We start from the raw sequence: 21,030 nt of genomic DNA, 5'->3' as shown, positions 1-21,030 counted from the left end.
TTTCTGCACCTGGTGTTACAGGAGAAAACAGCAATATGAACATTCACACTGTGGTCAGTGTGGCAGGAGGGGTGTGAAGGTCAGTCTCTTAGTGTTTATGTGCTAATCACAATAAACAGCTTAGAAACTTATTGTTAATCAGGGTCATTTTGGAAACAGTTTGCCTCCTTAAAATTCTTCTCATCAGTATCCTCAGATTTATGTTTATACATTTAAACCAAGGACATAATCTTTTGTAACTCAAAATTAGCTTTTCATTCATTATGGCAGTCACTGACTTCAGTGTTTTCTCAGATGTAATGAACCACTGTATAAACCAAGAGTCGTTACACGTATTCCTCTCATTCGAATGTCAGTCCATTCATATATTAATTGATGTCATGTCATTCATGTCTTTGGTTCGACTCGCTTGATGCCCAACCTTTCTTACACTTTTATCTTTCTTAAAGTATTTATTTTATTTACTGTAAGCAGATCAAACCTTTTCAAAGTTGCTATATCCTACGTTTAAGATGTTTAGAAACATGTTGGGTGTTGAATATTTTTGCTTAGAGGAATATTTAAAGTTTTATTGCCATATAGGTGAGAGACTATGGAGGTAGCAGAGATGTATTTTCTCTGTCTGTTCTTGCTGTGACTTTAGTGCAGTTGGGTGTTTATTAGGCTCTTCCTGGTAGCTTTCGTGTATCACCTTCTTTGCTGCAATGCAAAATGAAGCAGCACTCATACTTGTGTCTCTGCATTGCATCGTCTACTTTTAGGCAGGAAGCTTCCAGAAAGGAACAGAAACGTGAAGAGTGGGTGTCTCAGCATTCGTAGATGTGCGTATTTTTCTAGGGCTTCTCTGCCTCTGTGGTGGTTTGATGTTTGAGGTCTTAGCCCCCCAGCTCCGTACTGCCAGGTTTGTGTCTGGTGTGACAGACAGCCACTAGAGGGAGCTGGAGCTCCAGTGCTCGGCTGATCAGGTGTAACACTGTTGCTGCTTCTGAGCAGAAGGGTTTGACCCTTTGTTACTGCTGTTTGATACATTCCACTGATCCTAAAGTTAAGATTTGCTCACGGGGAGGCAGAATATAAGGGATAAACATAAAACTATTAAAAAGATTTTTCCTTTGTTTCAAGGCACCCAGGAAACGCCTCTGTGCCATTTTTAGTCAACACAGTGCCACTTTGCTTTGCTGTTATGAATCCTGGCCAGCCAGGACCCTCTATATGGAATGTATGGGAGTTGTGAGCATTCCCGTGTACTGTAGGCTCCCCTCTGTGGATTTTATTTTGTGGTTAAAAATTCTCTTATAATGCTGTATGATTTCAGTGCATTATTCTTAATCTGTGCAATGATTTGTGTTGAGTTGTACATTTGTCTAGAGTAAAGTTGTACTCTTTGATGCTGAAATGTGCTTTGCCTTGGTTCACAGAAAATTAAAGCTATATAAAAAAAAATCCTTTGGTGTTGCTGTGTGTGACCTGGTTTCTTCTTTCTTGATCTTCTTCCCCATTTTGAAGTAGGCATTTAGTTAACTAACTAACATTTAGTTTACTTATCCCAACAGATCAAGAATGGGCAAACTTTGTTGATACTGTATTCAAGACTCAACATACCTCAAGCTTTGACTAGAGACCCATCTTTGTAAACACTAATTCTGTCTGTGGTAGCCTGAGCTATGAAGTGCCATGCTTACCGAAGGACTGAAAACCAGGAGGTGAAAACCATTTCCTTTCTGAAGACAACGGTGATGACACCAGTCAAAATTAGTCATTTGAAACTCCCCACTGCATGAGGAGCCTAGTACCTTTCAGTGTATCAGATTGGAGGCCATTTGTACAGCAGTCTTATCAGAACAAGTATGAACATGGAAGTACAGTTAACATGAGGGAACGTGTTTTGAAGGGCTGAAAAAAGAAGAAGACAGATTAACACACAGGAAGTAGGAAGTGTGATCTGCGATATCTCTACTTTGTGTGTTTGAGTGTGTGTCAATGTATGTGTGTATGTGTTCCAGCTATGTGTGAAATGAAACACTGACCGGTGATATGAGTTAAGGACATAAGGACCATGTCTCTGAAACTACCTCGCAACTGGGACTTCAGCACCTTCAAGGCTGAGACAGCTCGAATAGGTAAGTGGGTGGCTATGCTGCGTTCACTGTCAGTAGTCAGTAGTGTCAGTAGTGTGGGTGCAGAGCTTTCATTCCTCCCAGTTCAGGCCCTTTACAGATTTAGCTTATGTTACCAACTAGAAAACATACAATACAATAAAATAGATATAATTTCTCATTTTCCATAAAACAGGAATTGTACTTTATGGAGTATAAAATGTGTATTCACATAGCAGACAGTGAAGCTTTTTTAATTTATCTTCAAGACTACAATTTTTATGCATATTTATTCATGGGGTAGGTTATACAGAATATTTGTGATACCATCATATCTTTGAAGTGAAAACCATAAGATGATGTGATATTTTTTATAGAAAAATAAATCAGCATGTTGTGACGGCTTGCTATGTAGTGATGGTAATCAAAGTTTAAACACAAATCGCTAATACAGAATTAATTGCTTCTATATTCAAACATAGCTTGACATTTTAAACATCTTATAAAAACTCCTACTGTTTTTATAAGATGTTGACCAACCTATGTCTGTGCATGTCTTTGTGTGCATGTTTGCAAAACTATGTGCAGTCATCTATTTTAAAGCTTCTGTACAACGGTCTAGACTTACTAATGCCTTGCTTACCACTGTGCTTTGTATAGGGAGGAATCAGTGCAATAGCATGCCTTGTTTCCTCTCAGGCTCAGATGGCACAACAGTTGCAACAATCAGAAAAACAGGGTTTGCACACAAGCAGAGAGTGGCTAAATTCTTTACAGTGCTGTCCTTATCACCAGTACAATCACTGGTACTGGTTGCTCAGCACAGTGGAAGGAAGTTATTGCAATTGAATATCATTACCATGCTCTTACTTTAGTATAAAAGCATAACTTCCTGAAAGCTGATGACCCCCTCCTGGTTCTTTTACCTTGTGATGAGTTGTAAACTATGACAGATGAGAGACTTTTTTCTGTGGGACTGCAGTGACAAAGACTTTCAACAGGAAACTGATGCAAGAGCTCAGTTTCTGCAGAGCTCTGACTTTGTGTCTGTATGTAGCTGTGCCCACATGTAACTGCGTATCTATAGGACGTATGAGTAATATGTGGGTGTGCACAGTCATACTGCATATGTCCTTTCATGAAGATTTGAAAGAACAATCACAAATCTGTCAGTGTACAGGAGTGGATGTTGATTTAGATATGATAAACTACTCTGTCCTGACTTGAATTTACCCTTTATCTGCTTCTTCATGCAGGATTAAGAAGAATAGTTTGATTTTGGAATATATGCTTATTTCTGTTGGAGAGTTAGATGAAAAGATCAATACCACTGTCATGGCTGTACCCTAAAAACGAAGCTTCAGCAGCTGGTTAGCTTATCGTAACATAAACGCTAGAGACTGGAGTTGAAGGAAACAGCTGGTCTGCTCTGTCCAGTGGTAACAAAATGAATTAGATTACTTTAGAGTTCTCATGTCCGTCTAGTAGGATAATTACAAAGCTCCAATCAGCAGCAGGAGCATATCTATGTTCCCACAGTTCTGTTCCCAGGGTCTTAGTTTCTCAAGGTTCTATTTTTCCTGGGTCCTATTTTCCCAGGTTTTCAAGTTTCTGTGGTCCCACTTTCCCTAATTTCACATTATCCTAACTATCCTAACATTAACTCTCATATATAGTGTGTTTAAGTAAAAACCCTATTCCTAATGCTAACCCTGGGCACAGAGGACCCTGGAAGAGCGCATATGTTGAATGCTGGAACATTGGACATATGTGTATGTTCAATTTTACCCAGTAATTTATTCTGTTCTTTGTGTTAATATATTGGAAAGAGTATTTAAATCATCATGGGACTCTAACGACATTCTACAGGGAACACAGAACTGTTTGCCATGTTCCCATTATGTATGATACAAATCTTGGTGTAATTTTGTTTTGATCGTGGTCATTGAACACAGCTTTGACGTGCTGTTAGACTGTAGGCTTATCATGAAATAAGACCAGTTTGCGCGATCTGTGTTTGTCAGCTGAGGGTGTGGTGTGACTTTCAGGCCTCTGTGTGTGGGCTCAGGGTTCCTCAAAAGCATTTTAACTTTCCACTAATCACGGGAGGGTGATGCTATTGCCATTGAAGTTAGACCAAAGGACTGTCAGACCTCTATGTGAAGACCTTCAAAGTGTCGCTGTCCCTCTGGCAATGATGTGTCAGCTTCCTGTTTACCCCAGAGCAGCTCTTCTGCTTCTCTTCTCTTTTATCATCTTGCTTAACAGGACGCGGGGAATTTAAGAACAACTGAGCAAGTGGGCTGAATCTCAATCCATCTATCTCTGCAGGCCTATCCCCCTGCATGTTACTCAGACTGTCTCCATCTGACTCTGTCTTCTCTCAACAATGTAGACATCTGCCTCTGTTCTTTCATCATTCCACTTAACCATAACATCATGGCTCTCGCAAGCATAGAAGTCTAGGTTGTCAAACACCAGCCAAGGGTCGCAAACTTTCAAACATTCAAAATAGAATGTGTTAGTTTCACTTCAACTTAAGGACACACAGAACTTAATCACTGACCTTTCTAGCTTATTGTTTGGTGACCAGTCTCTTACAGACCGCTGTGCTTTTTGTGTGGAACAATCACCTGCCTTCATTTACCTTTCACAGGAAATTGGTCAGCTCAAACCAGCAGTTTCCTTCCGGCCTGAAACTGTATAGGTTGCTATTAAAAATAGGTTGCACTAAGGAGGCCCCTCAACTTTGATAGGCTGATGCATAATCATTAAAAAAAAAAAAAAAAAAAAGAGGAAGTGCCCTGCTGCAGTGGAGTATAGTGTTGATGCTTTAGTAATGTTACACAGCTCTGGCTGTGACACAGGGCCTTGGGCATTATTCTTCCTGAGACTTGATGCTTTCTCGTGTTGTTTGGCAGCACGATCCAAGAGTGTGATACCTGGAGAGGGAGGCACCAGCCCAGGGTCACCACGCTCCTCCAGGCACATGGAGAGACCGCTGAAGGCCGGCTGGCTCAAGAAACAACAGAGGAGTTTAGTCAAGAACTGGCAGCAGCGTTATTTTGTGTTGAGAGGAAGCACTCTGACATACCATAAAGATGACAAGGAGACCACTGTTCAGGTGAGACACTGGAAATTTTGTTTATTTTAGCCCTTATGAATCCTATTGCTTTAATTATGGAACTCTGTCCTCTTTTGGTCATTTGTTGCAATAAACATTGTGTGTACATTAGTTACAAAGCCATTCATACAAATGCCAGAAAATATTCCAAAACTAAAAGACTACAATAACCTAGTTAGTGGTACATATTTAGTCAGCATTTTCTGCCTTAAATATCTCTGATATTCATAGATTAATTCAGTGTTTGGCCACTGTGGTTTCCTTTCAACACCACAAGCACACTGGCTGTGTGGCTAACTTTGCAAACTTCCTGTAAACAAAACAAATGATGCTTGAATCCTCGTGAAAGACACACTAAACAATCATCCAGCTACAGTCTTTGATACTGTGCTGTAGATCTGTCTCTGTGGACAAACACAAGATGTTCTTCCTCTCCTTACATGTCATGCAAAGTGTGTGCAAATGCCCCAAACAACATTATTACACTGCAATACTGTCATTACCAGTTCTGAATTCGTAATTTCTGAGGTGAGTACATATAAATAGTGCTACAACCATCTATGTAGGAAGTGTGGTTAGATTTATTTAAAAACATTAAAAATATATATAAAAAAATAAACAAATAAACAAAACCATGGCCTTATTATTTAAGTTATAAAATGTGATAAGACCACTTGGTAGCAAGTTTGACTTCTGTTCACCTCTCTTCTTACATGCGTTTGTTTTCCTCCCTTCCTTCCGATTTACTTCCTGTTTATAATTTAGTGGTAGTAACACAGGAAGTTAGAGGAACATTCATGAAAATGTGAAAAAATAACTATAGCCTCCTGTCGTGGACTCCTCACATCATCTGGTTGATGGACAGGCTTCAAAAGCCACAGAATCATGGATCAAGGATTCCTCTAAAAGTCTGACAGTCATTTCCACTTTTGGCATTAACACAGAAATAAACAAGGGGGACTATGGGTGGAGAATGGGAGATAGAGGAAGTGGGCTGCACACATGGAGAACTGGAAAATAAACTATACTGTATTATGTACTGCTGTTATGTGCATAGTGAACTCACAGACCGTGAGTAGACCCTAAACCAAATGATTATTAGAAGTGATCATTCGCTTTGATAAAAAACTTTATGTGATACAGTTTTGCCACAATAAAACACACTGTGCTATACCTGCAGTGAAAATACTTCATACAGGCAAAAGTACCCAGTCATACCTCTTTATTATTGAATTCAGGTGTTGTATTACTTCCAGTTAAGGCAAATCTTAATGCTTCAGCATACCAAAACATTTTGGATGATGCTATGCTTCCAAATATGTGGGGAAGGTCCTTTTCTATTCCAGCTTGACTGTGACCCAGTGCACAAAGCAAAGTCCATAAAGACAATTGACTGGCCCACACAGAGACCTGACCTCAACCCCATCCAACACCTTTGGGATGAACTGGAATGGAGATTGTGATACTACATGAATGGGCAAAAATTCCCACAGAAACACTCTAAAATCTAGTGTAAAGTGGAAGCTTTTATAACTGCAAAGCTGTCTATTTATTGAGAATGTGATGGCACTAAAGTCCCTCTTGGTCAAACAGTGAGGAGTCTCAATACTTCGTCTACATAGTGTACCCGCTGAGGCCTAGCGTTACCAAGTGACATTATTGCTTCTGCAGGTGTTGTAAGGAAAAGCAGATTGCTAATCACTAGCAGCCAAAATCAAACATATGTTTTTATCTTTTATTCTGGCTTTCTTCCAGCTAGCAATAGTTAGTTGTAACATTAGCAACGTGGTTACTGCTAGCATCCAGGCTAGAATGCCAAATCAGTGCCAGCCTTGAACCTTCTTAGATCCCGGTGGTAAGGGGGGTTCTTTTTCTTTTGTAGAGTTTCTACAAATCCTGTTCCTGTTTTGCTTGTGCATGACAGACATGCTTCCTTTGTGCTGCAAATCAAGCCTTCATTTTTCTATGAAAAATCCTGCCTCGTGGCAGATAGGAAAACAGTAATGCTTTAGCAAATCAATACAAACGCAGATTGTGTCATTTTTCAAATGACACTGTACAATCAATATTTATTTGATAATGATAAGTTTAAGCAAAAAAAGATTTGTGTTTGTGCTCCTTTTGTTCTTCAGGGAATCATCCAGCTGCGGTTCAGTAAAGTTAATGAACTTCCTCTCAGCTCTGATGACCCTGGGAAGTACCTCTTTGAGATCATACCACGTAAGCATGGAATTAACCCCTTTAAAGAGAGCAAAACTGAGTTTAGGTCTTACGTGTCATGTTTATTCCAGCACCTAAATTCCATTTTGTATGCAGCAGCGATACATTGGGGTTGTCTTTTGATGGCTTTTCTTCCTTGCTTTGTGTCTTCTTTGTCTTATTCATTGTTCTTTATTAGTTGTAGACAAAAACATCCCTTCTGAATTCCATCATTTTTAAATGATGTGTTTATTTGCAAATTTGGTTTTTTATTTCTTTCTGATAGGTGTCTGTGTAAGACAGTACTTACCTGTAAAAGAAAGTCAGAGGCTGGCAAGAACTGAGGCCAATCTCAATCTGTTCTGGAAATCCTTATGTACATTTCACATTTTTTCGGACATGTCTCTGTCCTACTAAAGTTTTTCTTTTCTATGTTTCAACTACCAATCATTTCACAGGTACAACTGGAGACAGAGAGCGATGTCCCTATGTGTTCATGGCAAACTCCCAGAGTGACATGGAGGAGTGGGTTCGCGCTCTGCGCAGGGTGATTGGAGTACCGTCAAGTGGAGGTTTAGTAAAATTGTATATTGTTAAGGAAACTGAGGTTATGTAGGACACTGTCCTGTGTGAGTACCGGTAGATTTCTTTCTAGAAATGAAAGGAATGGTTATAGTTATAGTTAAGATATCATTTCTTACATCTCTGCCTCTCTGCAGTGTTTGGAAAGAGTCTCATGGACACAGTAACATATGAGCAACGTTTTGGATCTCACATGGTTCCAATCCTGGTGCAGAAGTGTGTGGAGTTCATCAAAGAACATGGCTTGAATGAGGAGGGCATCTTCCGCCTTCCGGGTCAGGACAATGCTGTCAAACAGTTCCGAGACGCCTTTGATGCAGGAGAGAGGCCCTCCTTTCCCAGGTAATGCCCTCCTTCTATACAGGCTAGACCCACATCTGATTTCACACAACTGTCATAGAGGTGATGTGTATGTGTGCATGGTATGCACTATGTATGAAATAATGTTATTTTGAAATGCACAGGAAATACTAAGTATAAAATGATGTATTCATCATATCAGTGGATTGCACAGATGATAACTAACAAGAACAAAAATTGTCCTTGGAAATCATTTTAAGCACTCTTGAAAGCTGGTTGGTAAAGGTATGACCTTAAGAAGATCACTGCTATATAAGGAGAAAAATGTCAAACCCTCAATCAATTAAAACATCATCAGCTTTTTTTTGTTCTGAGAAAGCAAGGAGAGATGAGAGAGATGCAGAGTGGCTGACAGATTTCTGTCTGCTTAGAGCTGAAGGTGTACCACATCCTGTTCTGTCAAGCACTCAGGAGGAAGCCTGTATTACTCAACATTGCAGACTCTTCTTACAGAGCACTGCTGAATTTAACTATTCACCTAGCTTGTTTGACTGTAATGCAGCGTGAACAGATTCAAGGAGCAGCCAGCAAGAGCTACTGAAAGATGCTTTAACAACAAAATTGAATCCAAGCCTGCTGCACAATTTAAATGTTCAAAATGTCCCAAACTAGGTAAAACCTGACAGGACCGTGTAAAAAAAAAAAGATCTTGTTTATACTACATCCCACGATGCAAATGCTTTTCAGTCATCGGTCAAGATGGAAAAAGGTCATGGACATTTAGCCTAGACACTTGAAGACCACAATTAATAAGAAACACAAAATAGTAAAACTATAGTAAAACAGTAATTTATTACACATGTATGTCTAGAATACAGTGAATGCTTTATTAGATTTAAGCCAGGTGAAGGGCTTTTGTTCTAGGTTTAAATGTTGTACACTAAGTGGATGTTCATTGGATATTTGTCATTGCCTGCAGTGACACAGATGTCCACACAGTGGCATCACTGCTCAAACTGTACCTGCGTGAGCTGCCTGAGCCTGTGGTGCCCTGGACTCAGTACCAAGACTTTCTGGACTGCACCAACATGCTGGACTCCAGTAGCACAGAGGTGCGCTTTATTTTATTGTAAAAAAACAACCAAAAAAAAAAAAAAAAAACCCAACAGAAAAAATGAAAACAAAAAAACCCCATAATATTATGTAAATATGTGTGTGTATGTATGTACATGAAGAAGAGCCCCTGTGATATTATGAGTGTGTATGTCCTTCAGTCTCTTGCTCAGGGTTGGGAAAAGCTGGAGAAACAAATCGCTATTCTCCCCAGAGTCAACTACAACCTTCTCAGTTATGTCTGCCGGTGAGTAGAGATGGGAACTCAAAGCACTATGGGACCAGAGAGGATGATTAGATAGATTAGGAAAAACAGAAGGATACTTGCTCACTAGCATGTCCTTGAGCAAGACACTGTGCACCTCTCAGATCCTACAAAGGCCCTCTGGTGAAAAGCATCAGCAGTTTGACCTGTATCTATTAACTATGCTGATTGTATTGTTTAACAGGTTTTTGTTTGAGGTGCAGCTGCACTCTAACGTGAATAAGATGAATGTGGAGAACTTGGCTACAGTCATGGGGATCAACTTGCTCAAACCTCAGCTAGAAGACCCTGTCACTGTGATGAAGGGTGAGAATGCTGACACTGAAGCTGTCCTGAACCAATATGACATTTAAATTATACGTCTTATACTCTGGTCCAAAACAAGCTAATCATATGATCTATTTCTCTGCGCTGGTAGTAAAAACTGTATTGCTCAGTATCTGGAAACCACCCTGAATCCAAATGATGTGTGACTACCAGTTTTATTCAGTAATGACATGTGGCAATTCTGTGACATGACTACATCCTTCTCTTTTTTAGACACTATATTTAGTTGAATAAACAGCCTTTTACAAAAAGACCTCACAAGTTAGGGAGTCATGTCTCATTTAGATACTTTTATGTGGTATTGGGGAAGTAGCAAAAAAACATGGGCTATGTCATCGATTCCATAAACTTCACCAACTGTCTCAGCAGTGCTGCTGCTGCTACTTTACCAGTAAAAACAACAAACAGTAATTCAGGTCATAAGACTGTAGAAAGTGAATCAAGAATTTGCACAAATACCTAAAGATAAGACATTCTGATCACAATCTTTTCACATTAGTGTTTGTTTTTCTTTGCAGCGACTCCTCAGATCCAAAAGTTGATGACAGAGATGATCAGGCAGCATGAGACTCTGTTTCCTCTCTCCAAAGACGTGCTTCCATCCCCCCCCTTAAAGAAGCCTGAAAGCCAGAAGAACACTCCCCGAAGCTTTGTTGGCTGGGAGTCTGCAGAGGTACGAAGAGCTGACCTCATATGAAGTCTCTGTTGTATCTTTAATGTCCTGTTTTTATGGCATGGTCTGGTTTCATGCACGCACCAAAATGGGACCTAAAAACAGGACAAGGTCATGAGCAACAGAAAAAAAGAGCACATGCCAGCATATCCATAAAACAATACGTTGCCTTGTACCCAAGGTGAAAGTTGGCCATATGGCTGTGCTAATTACATCCATTCATCCATTCATTTTCTATACTGCTTATCTGTCAGGGTCGCGGCGGAGCTGGAGCCTATCCCACAAACACTATATGATGTGTTAATAGTGAGCTTTGGAGGTTCTGTTATGCTAACACAATTTGTTAGCATACTTTTTTGGAGAGCTAGCTTTTGTCTAGGTATTAACCCATTTTTTAGTCTTCCTGCTAAGTCAATCATAAACTGTTTGTAAAATGGACAGAAATGAGAGTGGTATTGATTTCTTCTCATCTAACTCTCAGAAGGAAAATGATTAACTGACTTTGCAAGATTAAACCAATAAAAGAGAAGGCATTTCCAATTCTGTAGAATTAGCACTTCCTGGAAGAGGTGCTAATGCTGACAATACCTGGGTGTGTGCTACATAAAATGTGATTTGTGGGAATATGCTTTCACTAAATTCTAATGTTAATGTCTCAGGATTGAGTCTCAACATCACTGAAAAACACAAGTTTCTGATACTTACTGATTACTTTGAAAACTTTGCTGACTCATTTGTCTTTAGCACTAGTTTGTTAAGACATTAGTGGTTACCAAGATGGGAAAAAATAAATATTAATCCTTCTCAATCATCACCACCCACTAAAGGTGTGGGGGGCATCTTTACTTGCCCTGTGCTCAGGATGTTTGTGAGAATCAGTGATTTTAAAGAAAGATAGCTGATTAAGGTTCATTCCCAGGCCATCTGCCTACATGGGAATGAGACTCAACAATGAACTGTTTTTCTTGCTTACTGCACTTTTGAATGGTGTGTTTACAAACAGCAACTGACAAATTCTGCAAACTGGTTTCAAATGGATGGATGAATGGATATGGCTTCATAGCTTCATCAAATCAAAGATTTCTGCCTTTAAACCCAGGGATTATTTATGATTTAGTAAATCATTATCTATTAATATAAATATCGGAATATATTATATAATGCTACACACACACACATATATATCTTCTGTAATTAATCTTCAAGGTTTTTTTTGTTGTGTTTTTTTCTCTCTCAGATGGCTGATGCATCTCTGTCTGAGTCTCCAGAAGAGGAGGAGGACAATGACAGCCCGGGACCAGAGAGAGGAAACTTAATCTCTAAAAACGCGCCTCTCTCACCTTCCACAGATGACTGGCTTGGAAGTCCCCGCAAAAGAACTCAGACTCTGCCCACCTTCAACTGCCCCCTCACTGGGATGGCAGCCAAGACAGATGCCCTCAACCGATGGAGTCGCATCCAGGAGAGCGTGGAGGAGAAAAGTGGGACATTGTCTGAGGATATTTTTAAGATTCTAGAGCTTCGGAGTTCAGGTTCACTATTCGGGGGGTCTCAGATCAATAATAAGGAAGGAGAGGATAGGTTAACAGCTAGGAGAGGAAGTGACAATACAGGTTCTTCTACTACTGGCGACCAAAAACCTAACAGTGATTCCCGGCCTGCTCCAGTGTTATCTCATCAAAAGAGTGAAGGGAACCTCACAGTGAGTGTTTCAGTTCAGCAGGTCAACAGCAGGTCTGAGCAGATGAAAGACAGCGAGCAGATAATAGAAAGGTAAGAAATCCTAGAGACTACCTCGCCCCTCACTACACACCAGACAGACCCTGACTACACCTGCATGTGGCACAACTTTTTTTGCTATACATTTTAACATAATAACATTGATAACGTAATTAATTACCACAAAATTTAAGCTTTGACAATGTTGTCAGGTGAAACTGTAATGTAAAAATGATCTTTCCAGGAATATTTTAGCTTGAAAACCTTCAGGTATTCAGTGTATTCTAAGGAGCATGCGGTCCTTCATTTCAAAAGTTTTAGCAAAACCGTTGAAAAGTTTAAAGGAAAATTCTGTTTTTTTTTCCTCAAGGCATGCGGTACCTTTGACTTGCATACACATGCAGAAATTGTCTTTTGACATCTGATTTTGTTTCATATTCAGCCACATGAAAAAAATGCCAGAGTTTGATTCATTTGTTTTTGCAATGATGAACACAGAATAGAGTAAGTTGCTGTTTGGATTTTTTACCATGTATATGAACCCTGTATGTCTTGCTGTCTCTTCCAGTCTGCAGCGGGAGAACAAGGAGCTGAGGGCCAAAGTAGCGGAGCTCCAGTCTGCTCTGGAGGTAGATCACCGCCATGTGGCCGCTCTGGAAATTTGTCTGAGAAATGCTGAGCGCAGCCGAGATGAGGCCCAGCGACGCAACAAAGAGTTGCAAAGAGACATTCAGCAGTTCCTCGCCAGACAGCTACAAGCTCCCACTTAATAGTCATTTTCAGACTCACTGGTATATGGATTTATGAATTTTTTTTGTCAACAAAGCTAATCTCACATGGACTGGTTATGGGAAATACTATTGTCCTCCAGTGGAACACTGAATTGTTTCAATTTGAGCCCTGTTTTGTCCTGAAGATAAATTATTAGCTCATTTGTGCCTATGAATAGAAAATAGTCTGTCAAGAATAGACTACCACTATTCACATTAAAGACATTAAACATAACACGAGTTTATTCCTCCTTATTGCAGGAGTTATGTAATTGTATATGACCTGTCTTGGTCTCTTTAGCTGTTATAAAGAATATGCAGAAAATTATTCTTTGATCAAAGGTCAGCTGAACTCAATACTTAATTAATTAAAGGTACAAATACTATGTGTCATATATGAAATAAATTGCTTCATTTCAGTAGTAAATTAATAAAGCATATAAAGTAAAATAAAGTATTTCTGTTAAACATTTTGATTTCAGGAACTTCACTTGTAAAAGAGTATTTTTGAATTATGGTATTTATACTTGTACTTAAGTAAAAGATCTGAATTCCTCTTCCACCACTGGCTGTCGGGGTTAAACTGACACATCAGGTCTTGATTAATAACTCTACAGCACTGCAGCTCTGTGAGCTTGTGCTTATAAGCACAGCAGTGATTTGAAAGGAGCTAACATGAGCTAACTTTCTGATGTTTAACAAGTATATTATTAACCTTCTGAGTGTAGCGAGTTAGTATATTTGTTCGGTACCACTAAATAACCTGAACATGAGCACTAATTTTAGTAATGAACCCCATAATGAAATTGTCAAAACTGACTGTGCTGCTGCTTGCTAGCATGGCAGAAAATCAGATGTCACTTTTGTTCACCCCCGAGAATGCAGTTTGTTTAACTAAAGCTGCACCAATGAATATTTTTATATTAACAAAGCTCAAATGACTCTCTGTAATGTGAGGGGTTGCTCACAGTGGCAAACCCAGAATTGTCCCTGAGAAACAATCCCAGCATTTCTGTCCACCTCTGGGCTATGGAGCATGAATGTCTTTCAGGCCATACTTTAAGTATTACATTTTTCAGCTTAATTGTTTTGCTTCTCTCTTAACAACGTTATTTCCAGCAGATATCACTTTTCAGAAAAAAAACTGCACTGCCTGCCTACCACTCAGCTAGCAAAGATAGTGACTAGCTGGTAAATACAGTGACATATTTAGCTGTTATAACTAAGAGTTGCTGAGCCAAACAGAAAGTGAATTGTTGATGTGAACGGGCCAAAAACATGATAAATGAATCCTAGCATTTCTCTGGATGTGTAAAAGGCAATTGTTTTTACACACTCATCATGATCATAATTTAGGTTTCGTTCCACTGCAAAAATTTAATGCCACTGTCGATATACTATATTTTGTAAGACTGATTTGTTAGTTTCATAAAAGAAAAACCTCTTAAGCAGAACAGATTTTACATGGTACACTGAGGTAAGCGCATATGAAAATCATAAAATCTGGATATTGGATGTCAGCTCAAAACATTGTCTGTTAGAAAGCTCAGTCTAAAAACAGCAAATCTGGCCTTCATAAATCCACATTTGTTACACCATGAAGTCCACGATACAGACCATATGGATGGGACTGACTGTGTGAACGTGTGTGTTGTGTGTGCAATAGGACAATGCCATTATCGAGACCTCTTATGGCCATCAGGAAGATGTGATAGTCTGTTGCGGCAGCAGTTTAACAGTGTGAGAGATAACAGCATGTCTGTCAACTGTCAGCCTAGCAGATGAGTGGCAGAGGCAGGAAAAGCTCATTCTTTCCCATCTCTGTGACGCACTGCAATCAGGAGTGTATCTGCAGGTCACACAAAGAAGCTCAGGAATGAAAGGACAGTTGTGTAGTGGAATGAGTGTTCATCTCATCGACAGAACAGCTACTCAAATCTGTTGAACAACCAGTGTGAGTCCTTGTTTATCTCATCAGAAAATATCTGAACAGCATCTTGACTCCATGTTGGTCACAGTGCTTGTCTGCATCACCATGTACAGTATATGTTCAGTAATCAAGTCTTTCTCTATGAATCACCCAATTTCCATACCATCACATTTGGCTTGTTGCCGTCTTCTTAACTGAGAGGAACGTTTAAAAAATATTTCTCATAAAACTCACGAAACTTCGAGAATGTGCCTCATTTAATCTTGCATTCTTTAAAGATCCTCTTTTGTACAAATAACCCATTTCAGACACGGTGCCCATGTACTAGAAGAGGAAGTACACACAGAACACTGGGTGGGTGTGTGTGTGTGTGTGGGATGTGTGTGTGTGTTTGTGGTAAGGGAGTAATTGTTGCTTTTCTAAAAGAGCATGAAGGATTATTTTGTTGCCCTCATGAACAACTTGAAATGTTCTCAATAGTCAGCTCAGTATCTTTCATCCTTGATCATTAAGGTCTCACACCTCATTGCATTTCAATTTCATTTGGACAAGTGCTGTCTAATAGATATATCCTGTTACATTCAGTGATATCAACAGACCCTTAGTGTATTTTGTCAAAAAAATGGTCAATGGAGCCTGGACAGCAGCTTGCAGAACTCCACCATTTACAAAGCAAATAAACAAATGAAGAATATCAACCCTGGAGCACCCACCCAAACAAAATAGCACTTCCACAAGGAAGAGGCTACAGGACAGTGTTTACAAAATCCTCATTAAGGAAGTTGTGAGATAACACACGCTCATGTGTATCACACAAAGTTGAAGGTTTGCACGCACGCACGCACCCACACACACACACACACACACGCATCAGCAAAGAGACCATAAGTGCTTAGCAATGCAGAGCCCACCATAGCACAGATAAGAGTCAGAAAGAAAGAGCTGGGGAGCAGAGAGCAGAGCACAGAGAGACACTAACAGAGGAGAGGACACAACAGAGATGACTTCGACGGACAAAGCCAAGCCTCGGCCACCCTGTCACCGGAACTGCAGTCGTGTCGCAGCGGACATCAAAAGGTGTGCATCAGAATAAATGCTGTGAGATCTGGATGAGAGAAGTAGGAATATACACTCCTGCAGAGAGGTTTGCACTGGTCAGTCCAAGGGTCAACAACACTACAACGAACCAGAACTTTCTTAGCCTAGAGACAAACTGACCATGATTTAACTTAACCTTTGGATTAAACAGAAATCATATTCTTTTTATCTTATTGTTGCATCAGCCCACACATAGATAACCCCTGAGGGCATAATATAGAAAGCTGCAGATTGTTTGTTCCCATGGCGAGCGTTTGGATTTCTCATCTGGGAATCACCTGCACCTCCAAGACTTTGCTTTTGCTGTTTTCCTTCCTGCTGCTCCAGCAGCCTTTCTCTGGACAGAGCAGCCCGATCATCAGCACCCCTCAGAGGCATCGCCCCGCTCCGGGGCTGGGAGACGGGCATGGAGGGGTGGTGGATCCATCATTGCTGGAGCAAGACAACAACATAAGCATGCAGAACCTGCTGGAGAACCTGAAGGAACAGTTCCTGCGGACTTTCAACCTGTCTGGCTTGGGTCCTCCTTCCCTACCTGCTGGAAGCACTCGAGAAGAGCCACCTGAGTACATGATGGAACTCTACAACCGTTTTGCTAATGACCACACTGCCATGCCCACTGCCAACATCATCCGCAGCTTCAAAAATGAAGGTAAAGATCCTCTGCCCCATATGATGATGTCCTGTTGATCATACTGACTGATAATAAATGAAAACTGCTTTTCTGTCTTTGGTGCTGTCATGTTTATTGAACATTTTTATGTATTTTAGATATTTCATATATTCATTCAAATATTTTTGTACTGTCCTCATCACAATGAAATGAATCAGAGTACAAGGGTCCCCTGGTGTATAGCTGTTTAAATAAACAAATGGTTTCCAAAGTTCTTGAGGAGGTTCCAACAGGTCCCCAGCTGAAGGAGGAATCATTTATAATTTTCATTATAATTATCTCCATAAGTAACACAGTGACAGAATTTAAGACCATTTTGGTCCCAGGCTAATTAGCAAAAATGTAAAAATAACTGGAAGCTACAAAAATGTACTCAATTAAACTATTAAATCCAAGCCTTAGTCCTGATATGGCTCCTTTTACTTTAATTTGCAAGGAAATGTTCATATATAAATGCTGTTCTTATTCTGTTTTCCTCTTACTCACCTAACAGCTTGTAATGACATTAAGATAATAGTTAAATAGTTCCCAGTTAGGGATAAAATTAAATGAAAAAGACAATATCCTCAATACAGTGAGGTAAGGATGGGGTTGGATATGTTGAAGGACTCAACTAAAAATCCCTATTTATTTCTCTTTACCAGATTCATCTCCCAGTGTTGTGGGCATTGGAGTGAGGCGTCATTCACTCCTCTTCAATGTGTCAGTCCCACATCATGAACACATCACAGCAGCTGAGCTTCGCCTCTACACCCTTGTCCAGACTGACCGCCACCTCTACGCTGGTGTTGACCGCAAAGTGACTATCTATGAACTGGAATCGCATGACAAAGATGACAATGTAACTGACGAGGACACTGTGAAAAGTGACAGATTCAGAGAGGGAGACGAGCGGATAGAGCTGGTGGAGTTGGCTTCACGCCAGGTCTATGGCACCGATAATGGCTGGGAGGCCTTTGACCTCACTACTGCTGTTCAACGCTGGTGCAAATCTGACACTGGCCTTACGCACCAGTTGGAAGTGCACATTGCCAGCATGGTTAATGAAGATGCTGTTCAAGATATGGCAGTGGACAACAAAGACAGGGGTCCTCCCGAAGGGGACATGAAGATTGACACTAATCCTGAGGAAAAACACAAGCCGTTGCTGATTGTTTTTTCTGATGACCAAAGTAGTGATCACCGTGATGATAAGCGCGAGCTGAATGAGATGATTGATCATGAAACATCGAACATGGTTCTCCAGAACGACTTGGGAACGGGCCTGGATGAGCTGTGGGGGAAGACAGGGAGAGGCAGGGATGAAGAGGCTGAGCCAGATGAAGAGGACCTCATCCAAATGCGCTCTAACATGATCTATGACACAGCATCCCGCATTCGTCGCAATGCCAAGGGAAACCACTGCAAGAAACAATCTCTATATGTAGAGTTCAAAGATATAGGATGGGACAGTTGGATTCTCGCCCCCAGTGGTTACGATGCTTTTGAATGCACTGGCATTTGTTCATTCCCGCTGACGAAGCATGTCACTCCCACCAAGCATGCCATTGTCCAGACACTAGTCAACATTAACAGTCCTCAGAAGGCGGCACGAGCTTGCTGCGTGCCCACCAAGCTAGACCCCATCTCCTTGTTGTACCTGGATGATACAGGTGTGGTCACATACAAGTACAAGTTTGAAGGCATGGTGGTGGCTGAGTGTGGTTGCAGATAGTCCATGCTCAGAGATTTTAACTCTTCGTACAGTCTTATAGTAAGAGGAAAGACACAGAACTGACAATAAGCTGAAAAAAGGAGAAAAGCCAGAAGTGTCAATAAGACAATTGTTGGAATCTCTATAAGGGTTACTCAGTGAGATAGGAAGGAATGCTTCACTATTCATGAAACTATGAGTGTTCTAAATGAATGAGTGTGGACAAATCTATCTTTTAAACTGCAAAACAGAAAATTTACTTCATCTTACATGGCCAGAGGTATGAATATCACTTGCCTTTCATCAGACAGTGAGAGACAGTGTGCCACAGATCTACATTCAACATGTTGACAGTAGTTATGGCGAGGTGTGTCTTCATGCTCACAAGAGGCACAAGATCTCCCAAAGGACGGAGCTGAGCACATCCTACAGTGCATGTAGCCTGGTGGGAACTAGTGGGCCAGTTGCTCCCCCTCCTCCTTCCCCATGACATCTGTCTTCCTCTCCACTTATCTGACCTCCCTGCTTGATGCAAACACTAATCAGCACTTCATGAGTCCTGTGCAGTGAAATCAGTGAAATGACCTGCCTGAGGCAACCTGACAAGACATGAACTCTCCAGGCCCACCTCCTGCCTCCTGCAGTCTCCTGATACGTAGGCGCTGTGCAGGGGTCCTTTGTGGCAGGGTTATCTTTCGCAACCCTGTTTCCCACTTCACATGCCATCCACTCCCCCAAACTACAGTGATAGTAAGGTGTGGGGGGTTGAGAAACATGTATGCCACCACTCGGACTTGGAGAACTTGACGCCATTCTGGGTAACATTTGAGGCGGTAACATTTGGGATGGGGGAGTGGGACAGGACAAGGGAGTAGGGGTTGTCCACATTCCTAGGCAGCAAACAATCTTAACTGGCTCAATTCACTGACATAGAACCATGTGCTCCAAACATATCTCAAACTCCCTGGTTGAGTTATGCATCACTTGCATGGTAAAAATGGTCTTCTTGGACAGTCATTATATGAAGGCCAAAATCAGGAGTGGACTAAAGAACACTTTGTTTCATTCCCTTTATGGATACCTACAGGAAACACAGTTACAGAAATACAGTTTCTTTTGTTAAAGCCTTTTGATACCTCTGCTGCTTGTGTCAAAGAAAAGACTATTTATTGTTCTAATTTATTAATTTTTACAACAGAGTAGGTAACTATATATGTACATTTGTAAGTTACTTAGTGTAGAGCAGGTTTTGTATCTGTGACAATGCAATTGCAGCACAAAATTAATTTGTTGGGAAGAGAAATGGTAAAACAATAAAGAACAATTACTAAACAAATCCTAACCGAGTACTCTTTTGTCCTGAATGACTCATTGGTCCTTACTGTTTCAGAAAGTTTACACACCTTGTTATTCTAAAATGTCACACTGATGTTGATGTACTTAACTGTACATGATCTATTTTTCACATCACAACTATGAATCAAATCATATTGGTCTATCAACCTTTCTTTCCATTATTTCAAGAAGAAGCTGCAAGACCAAGGATATAATGTATTGCTGCTGACATTCAGATCATTCAGTCCAACAGTATCAGCTCACAGGTCATAGTTCATACATGACACACAAACAAAGAACCATGGGAAACTGAGTGGAAGGCCCGCTAATGAACAAAATGGATGGCCTGCTGCTCACATTGACAGCTAGCAGATGCAAACATCTGTAATGGAAAACCTGTTCGAGAAGAACAAAAACCAAACAAAGATCTGGACTCCAGTATCAATTTCTATTATCACTAAATTTTCTTTGAACATTAAATCCAACTCACACTGTGTTGTTCATGTCCAGCACACACTGAAGATAAGTAAAGGATATGGATCCGATTCATGCTCTGATATGTGTATTACTTTCTATTATTTCTTTGATGTCAAGAATGTGTGTCATACTACTGTTCTATGAAAAGTGAGACATCTGTGGGTGCCTTCGCTACAGCAGCAGAATCAAGGTCAAAGATGATGATTACAGATAAAGAATATAGAGACATAACAAACAAACAAGATATGGATTATACTGTAGATTGGATTGTGGCAAACAGGTGATTATTAGTGCTAAAGTGCTTAAGTACAGAGTTAGGAGAAAACACAGTGTGTGTATTGGAGATATGAATCTGAGTGAATGTCTGTGGTGAGATCATATTCACTGATGCCGCTACTGTTGGAAAGTAACTAATACATTTACTCAAGTAATGTACTTAAATACAATATTGCAGTACTTTGCTATTTTACTGTAGCTGCATGCTTAGTGCACAGATATGAATGTAGTGTCAATCTTACCATCTAGTACTGGTCAAGTGAGCAGATAAGCGTATTTCTTCATATAAAGGCTTTTGATTCCTCATGACCAACGTTAATGCAGTTTAATGCATTTAGTAACAATATACAAAAATGCAGGTAAATGTTATGTCTGGAGTA

At 40.3% G+C, this 21,030-nt stretch overlaps 2 protein-coding genes and 1 long non-coding RNA gene across 3 annotated transcripts in view; 2 read left to right on the top strand and 1 right to left on the bottom strand.

The window, feature by feature from the left end:
• The window catches only part of LOC124057782, a 1,110,263-nt gene that overhangs the window by 148,590 nt on the left and 940,643 nt on the right, over window positions 1-21,030 (bottom strand). The window lies entirely within an intron of this gene.
• arhgap25 (Rho GTPase activating protein 25) lies at window positions 1,755-13,403 on the top strand. The gene is made up of 11 exons (XM_046386264.1): window positions 1,755-2,120; window positions 5,018-5,220; window positions 7,353-7,440; window positions 7,878-7,991; window positions 8,139-8,343; window positions 9,281-9,413; window positions 9,576-9,661; window positions 9,864-9,985; window positions 10,525-10,679; window positions 11,917-12,452; window positions 12,967-13,403. Exons 1-11 carry the CDS (start codon window positions 2,057-2,059, stop codon window positions 13,166-13,168), a joined length of 1,908 nt encoding a protein of 635 aa, XP_046242220.1. The 5' UTR covers window positions 1,755-2,056; the 3' UTR covers window positions 13,169-13,403.
• bmp10 (bone morphogenetic protein 10) lies at window positions 16,026-20,134 on the top strand. The gene is made up of 2 exons (XM_046386272.1): window positions 16,026-16,848; window positions 17,514-20,134. Exons 1-2 carry the CDS (start codon window positions 16,440-16,442, stop codon window positions 18,581-18,583), a joined length of 1,479 nt encoding a protein of 492 aa, XP_046242228.1. The 5' UTR covers window positions 16,026-16,439; the 3' UTR covers window positions 18,584-20,134.

Source organism: Scatophagus argus, chromosome 4, assembly GCF_020382885.2.
Source record: "Scatophagus argus isolate fScaArg1 chromosome 4, fScaArg1.pri, whole genome shotgun sequence".
NCBI classification, from domain to species: domain Eukaryota; kingdom Metazoa; phylum Chordata; class Actinopteri; family Scatophagidae; genus Scatophagus; species Scatophagus argus.
This window is presented reverse-complemented; position numbering and strand designations above follow the sequence as displayed.